This window comes from Pipistrellus hanaki (assembly GCF_964339955.1).
Source record: "Pipistrellus hanaki genome assembly, chromosome: 4".
Lineage (NCBI taxonomy): Eukaryota > Metazoa > Chordata > Mammalia > Chiroptera > Vespertilionidae > Pipistrellus > Pipistrellus hanaki.
The window spans coordinates 98,980,861-98,993,810 of record NC_140506.1 but is presented as its reverse complement, the minus strand read 5'-3'; the positions used below and the strand labels follow the sequence as shown (position 1 = coordinate 98,993,810).

Below are 12,950 nucleotides of genomic sequence, written 5' to 3'. Positions count from 1 at the left end.
GAGGCGTGGCGGGTCAAACACAGGAGCAGACGGTTACCAGGCACGTGCTCCTGTGTACACACACACACACACACACACCACACACACACACACACACACACACACACACACACGTGCGCGCTGACACAGCCTTATCAGCTCTATTCCCTCTCCGGGGACAAACCACAGTGTAATCACAGCTTCTAACATTACACTCCCTGCATGTTCACAAACCTCAGCCCACATGCTTCCCCGCTCCTGGGGATTCTTGGCGTTTTCTGTGCACTTTGGGGCCGGTGGAGTGGTACTGCTGGGGTTCTGTGGTTCCAGAAAAACAGTCCAACGAGCTGCTTAGTATCCAGACAGAGGCAGCTTCCACCCCACCCCCTGCCCTCTGCCTCCACGGGTGTGTATGGCACCCATCCCCACTGCTCCTTGCGTGTCCCTCTGTGCGGGGCTGGGGGTGCCGTGTCCTCTGTGCGGGGATGGGGGTGCCGTGTCCTCTGTGCGGGGCTGGGGGTGCCGTGTCCTCTGTGCGGGGCTGGGGGTGCCGTGTCCCTCTGTGGGGATGGGGGTGCCGTGTCCTCTGTGCGGGGCTGGGGGTGCAGTGTCCTCTGTGCGGGGCTGGGGGTGCCGTGTCCTCTGTGCGGGGATGGGGGTGCCGTGTCCTCTGTGCGGGGATGGGGGTGCCGTGTCCTCTGTGCCGTGTCCTCTGTGCGGGGCTGGGGGTGCCGTGTCCTCTGTGCCGTGTCCTCTGTGCGGGGATGGGGGTGCCGTGTCCTCTGTGCCGTGTCCTCTGTGCGGGGCTGGGGGTGCCGTGTCCTCTGTGCGGGGCTGGGGGTGCCGTGTCCTCTGTGCGGGGCTGGGGGTGCCGTGTCCTCTGTGCGGGGCTGGGGGTGCCGTGTCCTCTGTGCGGGGCTGGGGGTGCCGTGTCCTCTGTGCCGTGTCCTCTGTGTGGGGCTGGGGGTGCCGTGTCCTCTGTGTGGGGCTGGGGGTGCCGTGTCCTCTGTGCGGGGCTGGGGGTGCCGTGTCCTCTGTGTGGGGCTGGGGGTGCCGTGTCCTCTGTGCGGGGATGGGGGTGCCGTGTCCTCTGTGTGGGGCTGGGGGTGCCGTGTCCTCTGTGCCGTGTCCTCTGTGCGGGGGTGGGGGTGCCGTGTCCTCTGTGCCGTGTCCTCTGTGCGGGGCTGGGGGTGCCGTGTCCTCTGTGTGGGGCTGGGGGTGCCGTGTCCTCTGTGCGGGGATGGGGGTGCCGTGTCCTCTGTGCCGTGTCCTCTGTGTGGGGCTGGGGGTGCCGTGTCCTCTGTGCGGGGCTGGGGGTGCCGTGTCCTCTGTGCGGGGCTGGGGGTGCCGTGTCCTCTGTGTGGGGCTGGGGGTGCCGTGTCCTCTGTGCGGGGATGGGGGTGCCATGTCCTCTGTGCGGGGATGGGGGTGCCGTGTCCTCTGTGCCGTGTCCTCTGTGCGGGGGTGGGGGTGCCGTGTCCTCTGTGCCGTGTCCTCTGTGCGGGGTGGGGGTGCCGTGTCCTCTGTGCGGGGCTGGGGGTGCCGTGTCCTCTGTGCGGGGATGGGGGTGCTGTGTCCTCTGTGCGGGGGTGGGGTGCCGTGTCCTCTGTGCGGGGTGGGGGTGCCGTGTCCTCTGTGCGGGGATGGGGGTGCTGTGTCCTCTGTGCGGGGTGGGGGTGCCGTGTCCTCTGTGCGCGGATGGGGTGCCGTGTCCTCTGTGCGGGGCTGGGGGTGCCGTGTCCTCTGTGCGGGGCTGGGACTGCCAGCCGTGCCCTCTGCGTCCCTTCTCACTTTCTCACGAAAAGCGGTACCATGAGGCCTGCACATTCCTGCATTGTCATGGGTTCCTTTTCCTTTTTCAGTTTCACTTACAAATACACCCATGACAATGCCACCCCACGCGGTGCTTCCGTGTTCTCCGTGTGCGCCTCGGTCCCTCTGTGGGCCGCGCTGTGTTTGCCATTCCCCCTTCCCCCGGGCGGCTGGGGACGTGGGCCCATAGACCTTCTCTGCCGAGGAACAGCAGTGCACGGGCCCTCTCCTCTGCGGAGTGGCCTCCAGCGTGAACTCCGGGCAGGGGGAGGGTGCGGGAGAGCCATGGTGTGAGTGGCGGAAGATGGGTGCCGGGAGTGGGCACCCAGCCCAGCGGGAGCGGCTCTCTTCCCGCCCCGCCGCAGGGGAGCCTGGCTGACACTGACTGCCACCGAGGCGGCCGCGTGCAGTGGGGAAACGTAACTGCACATTGAATTCCCGAGTTTACAGTCTCGCAGAGTTTTATTTTAAAATCGTTTGATTTGAGTAAAAATGGCCTGTTGGGTTAAAACGCAGTGCTGCCTAAACCACAGAACAGGGTACACAGCCGGGCCACAGACCACAGCTCTCGCGCTCAGCAGGCCGTCTCCGCCACCTCGGACATCTCAGAGGTGGCCTGGCTCCCATCCCCCTCTGCTGGCCCGGAACGGAGACTCAGAGGGCGTCCCTTGCCTGAGGCCACACAGCGGCTCCGGAGCCTGTGCCCAGCCTCCCCCCGTCCGGGATGATCCCCGGGTCTCCCCTCCGCCTCCTGGGGGCCTGGGAGGGCTGCAGGGCTCCTGCGCTGAGCAGAGCGGGTGGCACAGCCTGAGTGAACCCCGAGGACGATGCCGGGCTTCCCGCCCTGGTGCTTCCGTTGGCTGCCTCTTCCTGCGGCTCTGCCCCTGCTCAGCCAGGGCAGCCCCGTGGGCAGGCCGACCGGGAGGAGTGCTCCGAGCAGGCCCCCAGCCCCGCACAGAGGGACACTGCCAGGTTTGGGCGCAGCCGTGTCAAGGTTTCTTGGCTCGTTTCTGGCCTGTGCTGCTTCCTCCTGAGCTGCTGTGTCTGCACTCAGGCCCCGTCCTGAGATGCTCAGTGGGGGCTTGGGTGCTCACCATGAAGACTCTGGCTGTGGGTGGGCGGAGGGCACCCCAGTGGCTGTCACTGGCTGGTGCTGCATCTGTCCTCCTCGGGACCCTCTGGGGAGGCTGGGGAGCGGGGGCAGCCAGGTGTTCTCCGGAGCCCACACACTGGCCTGTCTCCCCGCCGTCCTGTGGGAGACTTCGGACCGGTTCCTTCCCTGAGCCCAGCCGCCGCCCGGAAGTCCAGCACTGGACTGCCTCCCATCAGTGAGGATCTGCGACATGACGGGGGCCGGGCTGTGCTCAGTGCGGTCATGGCAGAAGGCACCGCAGGGGATCACCACCTTGTTGTCACTCCTCAGGCTCCTGACTCCGCAGCAGAGCGGAAGGAAATGGAAATCCACGCTCACCCGGGCCAGAGCCCGGTGGGCCTGAGCCACAGGACACAGCGGGGCCGGGGCCACTTCGGGGTCTGTGGCCCTGCCTCCGGGCTGGAGATGCCCAGGCCTGGAGATCCGGGGTGATGCTGCGACAGGGAGGCCGTGGCTCCGGCCCTGTTTTTGAGAGCCTCTGGCCTGAGCCCAGGGAGCGTGCTCAGGGAGGACGGGTGCTCCCTGTGGTGGGCTCTGGCCAGTGGCTGTGGGGAGAGCGGACGGGGCGTGGGCAGAGGGGCCGGGCGGGCGGGAAGTGAGGCCGGCGTGGTGTGAGGCAATAGGGGGAGGTGGGGACTGTGGAGAACCGGGTTGCGAATCGCTTCCCCGAAGGGGACGTTGCTGCTCAGCCCGCAGCCGTGTGTCAGTGTTGCCCCTGCTTGATTTTTAAAAAGGAGCCAGAAATTTACTTTTTGAGCTGACATTTCACGATTTTTAAATATTTTCAAATCAACCAAGTCAAACTTTTAAGAAGCACCCTCTGGGCCACATGCAGCCGGTCTCCAGGCTCGGTCTGTAAGCCCGGGCTCAGCTCGTGGCCCTGAGTGGGAAGGAGGCCCAGGCTGGGGATGGGGACAGGATGCAGAGGCCCCCCCGTCGGTGGCTGTGGGGGCGGGGGGCGCGCAGGGGGCACAGATCTAAGGGTAGAACCAGATGGGGGAGGGAGGAGTGGGAGGGAGGAGGAGGAGGTGGGTGCTGTATCTTTGAATGGAATCAGAACAGGACAGAGGGAGCTTCTGCCTCAGGCTCCCTGGACCCCAGGGCAGTCAGCAGGCCCCTCGGAGCTGGGAGAGGGGAGGTGTTTTGGTCAAAGACAGAGCTGGCGTTTAACCGGCCCACTGGCATAGGTTCCAGCTGTGAAAGCGCTGACATGCTCTTACACCAATTGGTCAGTAGCCCCGGGGCCCATCGGGCCTCCCCTCCTACCTCCCCACCCTCTTCCCCTGCTGGCCCCTCACCGCGCTGTGACTGGCAGTGACAGTGAGCTCCCAGCACGGCCGGCCTTGTTCCCTCCTGCCTGGCCCGCGGGCAGTGCCTGAACCCAGGCCGTAAGGCCCAGCCCCTGCCCTGCTGCAGGCAGCGTCTGCCCACCTGCCCACCTGGATCGCTTACGCACGAAGGAGGAGTTTAGAGGCCACAGGGGCTTCAGGTGGAATTGTAGGGCAGGTCCCCAGGGGACTGAACCAGGGCCAGCGGAGGTCATGTGACCGTTGTCCTGCTCCTCTCTTCCTCGGAGCCCACCTCAGCCGGGGCTGCCTGCATCCGGGCCTGCGGCCCCGCCACAAACCACGGAGCCTTTGGAGCAAACCCCAGCTCCCTGCCAGTAGCCTGTGTCCAGGGCGCGGGGCCTCTCCAGTGCAGACGTGCCCGCCTCGGAGGGGGCACCGGCAGGACTGGCCCGGGGTCCCGCAGGGCCTCCTGGGATCGCGGATCCTGGGGACCGTGTGGCTGTATTCCCAGCTCTCTGGCGGGAGAGGCAAGGGGCCGGCCTGCTCGGCCTGTGGGTGTCTGAGGGACTGTGGGGAGGGTGGAGTTGGCGCTTGCAAAGCTGAGGCAGGGGAACGGAGGGCAGAGGAGCCACGACAGCCCCCGCGTGGACCGTGGGCGAATTTCCCGGCTCCCTGCCGGACCGGCCCCTTCCTCCGGGCTGCCTCCCGTGTCGGCACAGCTCTGCCTCGTCATTCCCTTTAGCAGCGCGGGCATGGCAGGGCGCTCAGTGCTCAGTGGTGGTCTCAGCCCGAGCTGCCACCACGGCTCTCCAGCTGGTCCCTGGCGGCCGGCACCCCCACTCCCCGGTTCCTCCTCCGTAAGGGGGCGGGGTTAGGTGCTGGACGATTAAGTAACGTAAGTTCATGGCTGGCTGGCCCTGAGAACCGCTCCAGGCATGAGCCGAAGCTCACTCACGGTGAGCTCTGCTCTCTGAATATTTACTGAGCTCCTCCTCTGTGCCAAACACAACAGCAGCCCTCGGGAGCTGGCACTGCAGCGAGGGAATGGGTAGGGGCTGTGAGAGTGGCCCCTGGACGCAGTGACGGAGGAGAGAGGAGGTTTCTCGCGGGTCTGTCCAGAGGGACGAAGCCCATGGCTAGCGAGGATGGCCTTGAGGGAGAGTGGTCACTCCAGGCCTCACCGTCCGGCTGCTGTGGAGGGGAGGGCCCACGGGCCGGTGTGCGTACCTTCTCCTAAGGGAGAGGGCCCGCCGCGCACGCGTCCCGCTGGCCAGAGCTCGGTCACACCGGCCACAGCTGCAAGGGAGGCTGGGAGTGGTCTCTCCGGGCGCCTGAGCTCTGCTCTGACTCCAGGCTCTGTTACGAAGGGAAGAGCGGGTGTTGGTGGGAACCAGCAGTCCCCGCCGCGGCCTGCAGACTCTGTGTGACCTTGAACCCTGTTCTGCAGGAGATGAGGTCCCAGCAGGTGGCCTCATCCCAGACGTGGGTTTGCGGTCACTCTAGACCAGTTCCCAGCCTTCTATTGGCCAGGCCCCCCTAAGCACCTCCAACATCCTGCTACCCCCCTCCCCCCTGCAAACCCCCGCCCATGACATAGAATTCTTATTCAAAAAGTGAGCTCCTATTCATGTGGAGGAAGCCTAAACGGCCATGAACTTGGTCTAAACAAGCTTCCAAAGAACATGGCACCCATGAAAGAGAAAAATGAAAGAACGAAAGGACAGTGGATGGACTGAGGAAGAAATCACTAAGAAATTGTTAAAAAAAAAATAATATGAAGTGATATGAAAAATAGCAAATAATCTTTCAAAACATATAATGGAGAACTGAAATGCATAAATTTTCAGCATATCTAGAATAATAAAAGTGTAATATGTTAATGAAACCGGACCAGCCAGATGACCTTCTGGACGAAGCCGGGGCTGCGAGGGCCGAGCTCATGCCTCGGACCTCTAATATGTTATAGAGTGTGTACAAGGCCCCTGGAGCCATAAGACATATGGCGAAACGTGCGCTGTTAATAGCTCATTCTCGAATTGCCCCCTTAAGGGTCAGACTGCCCTGTGGGTGCCCCCGTTGGGAGCCCCTGCTCCAGAGGCTCGCTGAGCGGTGGAGGGGAACAGGAGTGAGTGCAGGGTCTCCCCGGGTGTGGGCACTGCCTGCTGCCGGGACCCTTGCTGCAGGCAGGCAGACCCACAGGCTGGGCTCTCTGACGGAGGCCCCGGGAGCCCGCTCCTCCCTCACTGGCCCCTTCGGCCCCTGGTCACAGACTCCAGCGAAGGTCCTGACAGGCGTGAGGAGGGGGCTCGGCCCTCAGCGGCTCTCAGGGACTCTCAGAGGGCCGCCTCAGCTGACTCGAGCCTCTTGTCTTCTCTTGGCCTTAGGACCCCCGGAGCAAGCACAAGTTCAAGATCCACACCTACTCCAGCCCCACGTTCTGTGACCACTGTGGGTCGCTGCTGTACGGCCTCATCCACCAGGGGATGAAATGCGACAGTAAGTACGCTGGCTCCCACGGGGCCCCACCAGCTGGCCGCACCTCCTGCCAGACACGCCCACCAGGCTGCTCATCCTTGGCCTCTTGGCCCCGCTGCTGTGCTGGAGTGGGGCTTCTGCGGTGTTAGGGTCCCCCGGACCCCGCTGTGATGGAGTGAGGGCTGCTGGGGCGTTAGGGCCCCTGTCCCCCCACCCCACTGTGTTGGAGTTGGGGGTGCTGGGGTGTCAGCTTCGCCAAGTCCCCCCACGCACATCTCCCCTCACTTGTTACTGCACCCGGTAGGAAGTCAGGGACTCTGGCTTCAGGACCGTGGGGTGTGTGGGGTGTGAGGGTGGGGTGCACCCTTAGCCTCCGGGAGGCTGGACAAGCTCCACCTCCTCTGGCCCTCAGGGTGGGGGTGGGTGGGTTCGAGAACCCTGATGTGACCCAGCTGGGGGTGGGCTTGCTGCAGCCAAGCTGGGGGGTCTCAGCCCCTGGAAGGGAGGCGGGAAGGAGCCCCGGGCCTGGGGGCACAGGCCTGCCACCGGCCCCGCCAACCCGAGCCCCCCCGCCCCCAGCCTGCATGATGAACGTGCACAAGCGCTGCGTGATGAATGTCCCCAGCCTCTGCGGCACGGACCACACGGAGCGCCGCGGCCGCATCTACATCCGGGCGCACATCGAGGGGCCCGTCCTCACCGTCTTCGGTAGGTGGCAGGGGTGGGGGTGGTAGGGGGTGGGGGGTGAGAGGGGGGGCTGTTTCCATCATCGATGGGCAGGGCCCCGCCACCTGCTCCTGCTCCTGCACCCGGAAACGCCTGGGCCCTGGGGGCTGGAGCTCAGGATCCCCTCCCCCCCTCCCCGTTCCCACTCCCTCAGTGTCTGTGGAGTGGGCACCCGTGGCTCCTTTATCAGGACGGCAGAAACGGGTGCTGGGCTTGATGAGAGACCCAGGAGGGTGTCTCTCCTTGGGGAGGTGAGGTGGGTCCTGGGACTTCCCGTGTTGGAAATACTTCTCTCTGGCACCGACCGCGGCTACGCTGGTCCCCATACCATCCCCACGCCTTTGGTTCTTCTGAAGTATGCTCTATGGGAAGAGGGCCACTCAGCTGCTGGGGCGGTGCGGTGGGACTGGGGGCGAGAGAGCGAGGTGTCCGTCACTCAGGTAATGGGCTCCCCAGAACCTCTGGCCCCCCAGGAAGCTCGGGCGAGGTGGAGGCCCGCTGGACGTACGCAGCCACGAGCCGAGGCGAAACCAGCTCTGACTGGCCTTGGGTGGGACGTTAGAGCTAGCCAATGTGATTAGGGTCTGATCACTTGGTAACTTAGGAAACTGACCACGAAAGGGACTGATTCTGCAAAAGCTGGTCTGTGAGGCCCAGAATGATCCAGTAGCTCTGATGTGCTGGTCCTGGTTTTAAGCTGGGGATTGTGACATCCGGTGGGCACCCACTGAATTGCTTTCTCCTTAAAAAAGAAGGCAAGGGGCGGACTTCACCCCACCGGGTCACTTGGGGATTCTGGGCGGAGCCTGCAGTTGCTAGTAACAAGTAGCTGGTTTTCCCAGGACTAAGCACGTGGGTGAAGGGGCAAAAAGTGAGGCCCTGCTGCCATCTACTGTCCTATTGTAGGAACTACAAGACTCAGAATGGTACAGGGACCTGGCGGCCGTTAGGGCAGTCTGCATGGCTGGAGCTTAAGAATCGGGTCGTCACGATGGCCTAAGGTCCAGCCCTTGTACCCACGACAGGAAAGAAGTGATAATTGCGTGACGTGAGGGCAGCAGCCGTATTGCAGTCTACAGGTGCATCAGATCCGCACGCCGTGCCCCTTCAGCTGGCTCTGTGTTGCATGTCCATTATGTTATCTCTTTCATCACTCACAGCGGCCTGTGCATGCCTGCTATGCTCATTATGGAGCCCTGAGGCTCAGAAAGGTTATGCTTCCAGGACCTCACTCCATTCTGAGCGGAGTGAGAATAACACAATAGCTAACCTCCGAGTGTTTAATGTGTCAGTCATTGTGAAGGCAGCCTCAGGGAGCAGCGTTCCTTTTCCAGGATCTCCGCTGGGTAAGCAGCAGCAGGGTTCCACCACCCGGCGGCAGGCTGAGCGGTGCTCACGCGGTCCCGTGGCCTGCTGGCCCCTGAGTGCGCTGTGGCCGGTCACTGTCCATCCCAGTGCCCTGCACACCCCCGCTCTTCCTTCTGTGGTTAGCTACATTGTCTCCATGGGCATTCCTTGGCGAGTCTTTGATCCAACTAATGCAGTGCAGTGATCCTTGAAAGTCAAGGCCAAAGTCTTCCCCTTCATTCCATGTTGCTCTGGCAATCCTAGAATCTGCCTATGAATACTCATTTTCTGCAGCTGACCCTACAAAATACCACAAACCAATGGCCTAATGCAGTGTTTCCCAAACTTTTGACATATGTGTCCCCCTTCTATAATTTTCGTAACGCTGAGCACCCCTCGTACTCATGAGAACATAGAATTAGGCGCAGCTAAGCACGGTGCAGTGCACATCCCCACCAAACTCCGGTGCAACGCGTACCCCCACCAGACTCTTCCCGTACCCCTGGGGGGACGCGTGCCACACTTTGGGAAACACTGGCCTAATGGGACAGACACCTGCTCTCTCTGTGTTCTGGAGGCTGGAAGTCTGAATCCAAGGGTCATTGGGGGCGGCTGGTTCTTCAGAGGTGCCCTCTCTGCGTGCTGGTGGCTGCCATCAGCCTCTGGGGTTCCCCAGTTGTGGCCTGCATCACCTCCTGGCATTCCTTCCTGCGTGTCTCTGGGTCACACTGCCTCCTCTGAGGACACCAGCCATTGCATTAGGGACGCACCCTTCCTAGTAGGACCCATCTTAACTTGGTTGCATCTGCCAGGACCCTACTTCCAAATAAGGTAATATTGACAGGTGCTGCGGTTAGGACTTGAATATATCTTTTGGGGGGGACACAAGTGAAACGGGGAGGAGGGAGGAAAGTTGGGGTTCCTTTAAAGTGAAGGGCAGAGCCTGCCAGTGTGGCTCGGGCGTCACCGCATGCACCGAAAGTCCCTGGTTCAGTTCCTGGTTAGGGCACACGCCCAGCTTGCAGGTGGGTCCCTGGCCGGGGTTTTTGGAGCAGGAACTGATTGATGCTTCCCTCTCACATGGGTGGTTCTCTCTCTCCCTCTCCTTTCCGAGCTCTCTAAAATCAGTTAAAAAGCAGGAAAGTGAGGGGCCGGGTATTTTCATGCTCAGCGTTCGGATGGCGTTAAAGGTAGCCACCAGCGTTGCTGCCCCCCGGTGGCCGTCCGCGTGCTGTGGTCTGGAGGGAGAGCTGGTGCTCACACAGAAGGGGAAACTGAGACTCGGTGAGGCTGAGCAGCTCGCCTGGAGTCACGCACAGGCCCTGGCCTGGCGGCAGGTCCCGGTGCCCGGCTGCGGCTCCGTCACCTCTCCGGGCACAGCCAGTCCTTGGCACGGGCTTGCGATGGCTTGGTGATGGAAGAACCTGATGCTTTGACTGTGGGTCTCTGAAAATAGAGGCAAGATGAGTTTCTTGTTCAGGTGACTCATTGGGGCTGCCCACGGGGCGAGGAGTGAGCACCGAGCAGGGAGCGGTGGAGCGGGAGTGTGGTCCCCAGAGGCTGGCCTTAGCCCCAGGCGGAGCCCCATGTGGAGGTGGGGCCCAGCATCCCCACAGTCAGACCCTCCCTGGGCAAGAGGGCTATTCTGTGAGGGCCCTCAGTCTCCCCTATTCTCTCTCCCCAAACTCTTTTTTTTTTTTTTTTTTTTTTTTTTTTCAAATCAATCTTTATTGTTCATATTATTACAAAGGTTCCTCATTTCTTCCCCCCTCCACCAGGTTCCCACCCCACCCTCCGCCCCCTCCCCATCCCCCATTGTCCTCATCCATAGGTGCACAGTTTATGTTCAGTCTCTTCCTCCCTCCCTTTCCCCGATAGTAAATCCCTTTTCAGATAGTAAATCTGTTACTTAGCATTATCTCATATCAATAATACCTCCACATGCCCAATGATACACTTCACACAAAAGACATTTCCAAATAGGTCAACCAGCCTCATCCAGGCCCCACCCAAGGCACTTACAGATCAACACCCCAGCGCTATACTAACTCAACACATCCAGATCTAAGCCTTCATCACTTGATTCAGCAGACCCTCAAGTTCCCGCAAAAGTTTCCAGCCATGTCTGAGAGGCAGCCGTGGGCAGGTACAGGCGAGGAGCGAGCTGTTTCGGGCCTGGCTGCTCCGGGCCTGGCCTCTGTTGCTCTGGTTCGTTCCACAACCAGCTGCTCCGGGTCTGGTCACTGCCGCTCCCGACCTAGTTGCTCTGGACTTGGCTGTTGCTGCTACAGGCCTGGCCGCACCCGACCCGGCTGCTCTGGGACCGGTTGCTCCGGTCCCGGCCGCTCCGGGCCTGGCTGCTCCCAGCCTGACAGCCGCTGCTCCGGGCCTGGCTGCTCCCAGCCTGGCAGCCATTGCTCCTGGCCTGGCCGCACCAGACCCGGCTGCTCCGGGCCTGGCCGCTCCCAGCCTGGCAGCCGCTGCTCCTGGCCTGGCCGCACCAGACCCGGCTGTTCCGGGCCTGGCCGCTCCCAGCCTGGCAGCCGCTGCTCCTGGCCTGGCCGCACCAGACCCGGCTGCTCCGGGCCTGGCCGCTCCCAGCCTGGCAGCTGCTGCTCCGGGCCTGGCCGCACAAGACCCGGCTGCTCCGGGCCTGGCCGCTCCCAGCCTGGCAGTCGCTGCTCCGGGCCTGGCCGCACCAGACCCGGCTGCTCCGGGCCTGGACGCTCCCAGCCTGGCAGCTGCTGCTCCAGGCCTGGCCGCTCCCAGCCTGGCAGCCGCTGCTCCTGGCCTGGCCGCACCAGACCCGGCTGCTCCGGGCCTGGCCGCTCCCAGCCTGGCCGCCGCTGCTCCGGGCCTGGCCGCACCAGACCCGGCTGCTCCGGGCCTGGCCGCTCCCAGCCTGGCAGCCGCTTCTCCAGGCCTGGCCACTCCCAGCCTGGCAGCCACTGCTCCGGGCCTGGCCGCACCAGACCCGGCTGCTCCAGGCCTGGCCGCTCCCAGCCTGGCAGCCGCTGCTCCGGGCCTGGCCGCACCAGACCCGGCTGCTCCGGGCCTGGCCGCTCCCAGCCTGGCAGCCGCTGCTCCTGGCCTGGCCGCACCAGACCCGGCTGCTCCGGGCCTGGCCGTTCCCAGCCTGGCAGCTGCTGCTCCGGGCCTGGCCGCTCCCAGCCTGGCAGCCGCTGCTCCGGGCCTGGCCGCACCAGACCCGGCTGCTCCGGGCCTGGCCGCTCCCAGCCTGGCAGCCGCTGCTCCGGGCCTGGCCGCACCAGACCCGGCTGCTCCGGGCCTGGCCGCTCCCAGCCTGGCAGCCGCTGCTCCGGGCCTGGCCGCACCAGACCCGGCTGCTCCGGGCCTGGCCGCTCCCAGCCTGGCAGCTGCTGCTCCGGGCCTGGCCGCTCCCAGCCTGGCAGCCGCTGCTCCGGGCCTGGTCACACCAGACCCGGCTGCTCCGGACCTGGCTGCTCCCAGCCTGGCAGCTGCTGCTCCGGGCCTGGCCGCTCCTAGCCTGGCAGCCGCTGCTCCAGGCCTGGCCACACCAGACCCAGCTGCTCCGGGCCTGGCCGCTCCCAGCCTGGCCGCCGCTGCTCCGGGCCTGGCCGCACCCGACCCGGCTGCTCTGAGCCTGGCCGCTCCCAGCCTGGATTCTTCATGGTTGTCTACTGCTGTTCTGGGCCTGGCTGCTCCCAACCCGGCTGCTCTGGGCCGGGCTTCTCCGGGCCCAGCCACTCCGTGTCTGGGTGTTCCTGGACTGGCCACCCTGGGCTTGGCCGCCTCTGCCTCAGGCCTGGCTGCCACTGCCCCAGGTCTGGCTGCTCCAGTGCTGGCCGTTGATGCTCTTGTTCTGGCTGCTGCTGTTCTGGGGCCTGGCCACTGCTGCTCCGGGCCCAGCTGCCACTGCCTTGTGCCTGGCCACTCTAGGCCTGGTCGCCGCTGTTCCAACATTCTGTCCCTTTTTTCTCTTCTTTTCTTTTTCTTTTTTTAAAAAAAACAACAAAACGCATTTATGTTGCAATGTTGGCTGGTGCGTTGAGTTCTGACTTAGTCTTTGATTTTTCAAGATCTTCTTTGTATTCTTTCTTAAGTAATTTTACTATCATTTGCTCTCACTTGATTTCTTCACATTGAGAACTTCTTTGGTTTCTTCCTCCTTGTCCTGGGAGCTCAGC

The 12,950-nt window shown here is 63.3% G+C and overlaps 1 protein-coding gene across 3 annotated transcripts in view; it reads left to right on the top strand.

Annotated features, from left to right (window-relative positions):
- The window catches only part of PRKCB (protein kinase C beta), a 266,693-nt gene that overhangs the window by 154,957 nt on the left and 98,786 nt on the right, over positions 1-12,950 (top strand). For all 3 annotated transcript variants that reach the window (XR_014794935.1, XM_084882730.1, XM_084882729.1), the window contains exons 4-5: positions 6,618-6,729; positions 7,288-7,416. Coding sequence is in view for 2 of the 3 variants with exons in the window: in XM_084882730.1 (XP_084738856.1) it covers positions 6,618-6,729; positions 7,288-7,416 (241 nt within the window). In the remaining variant the exon portion in view is untranslated. The remainder of the gene's footprint in view (positions 1-6,617; positions 6,730-7,287; positions 7,417-12,950) is intronic.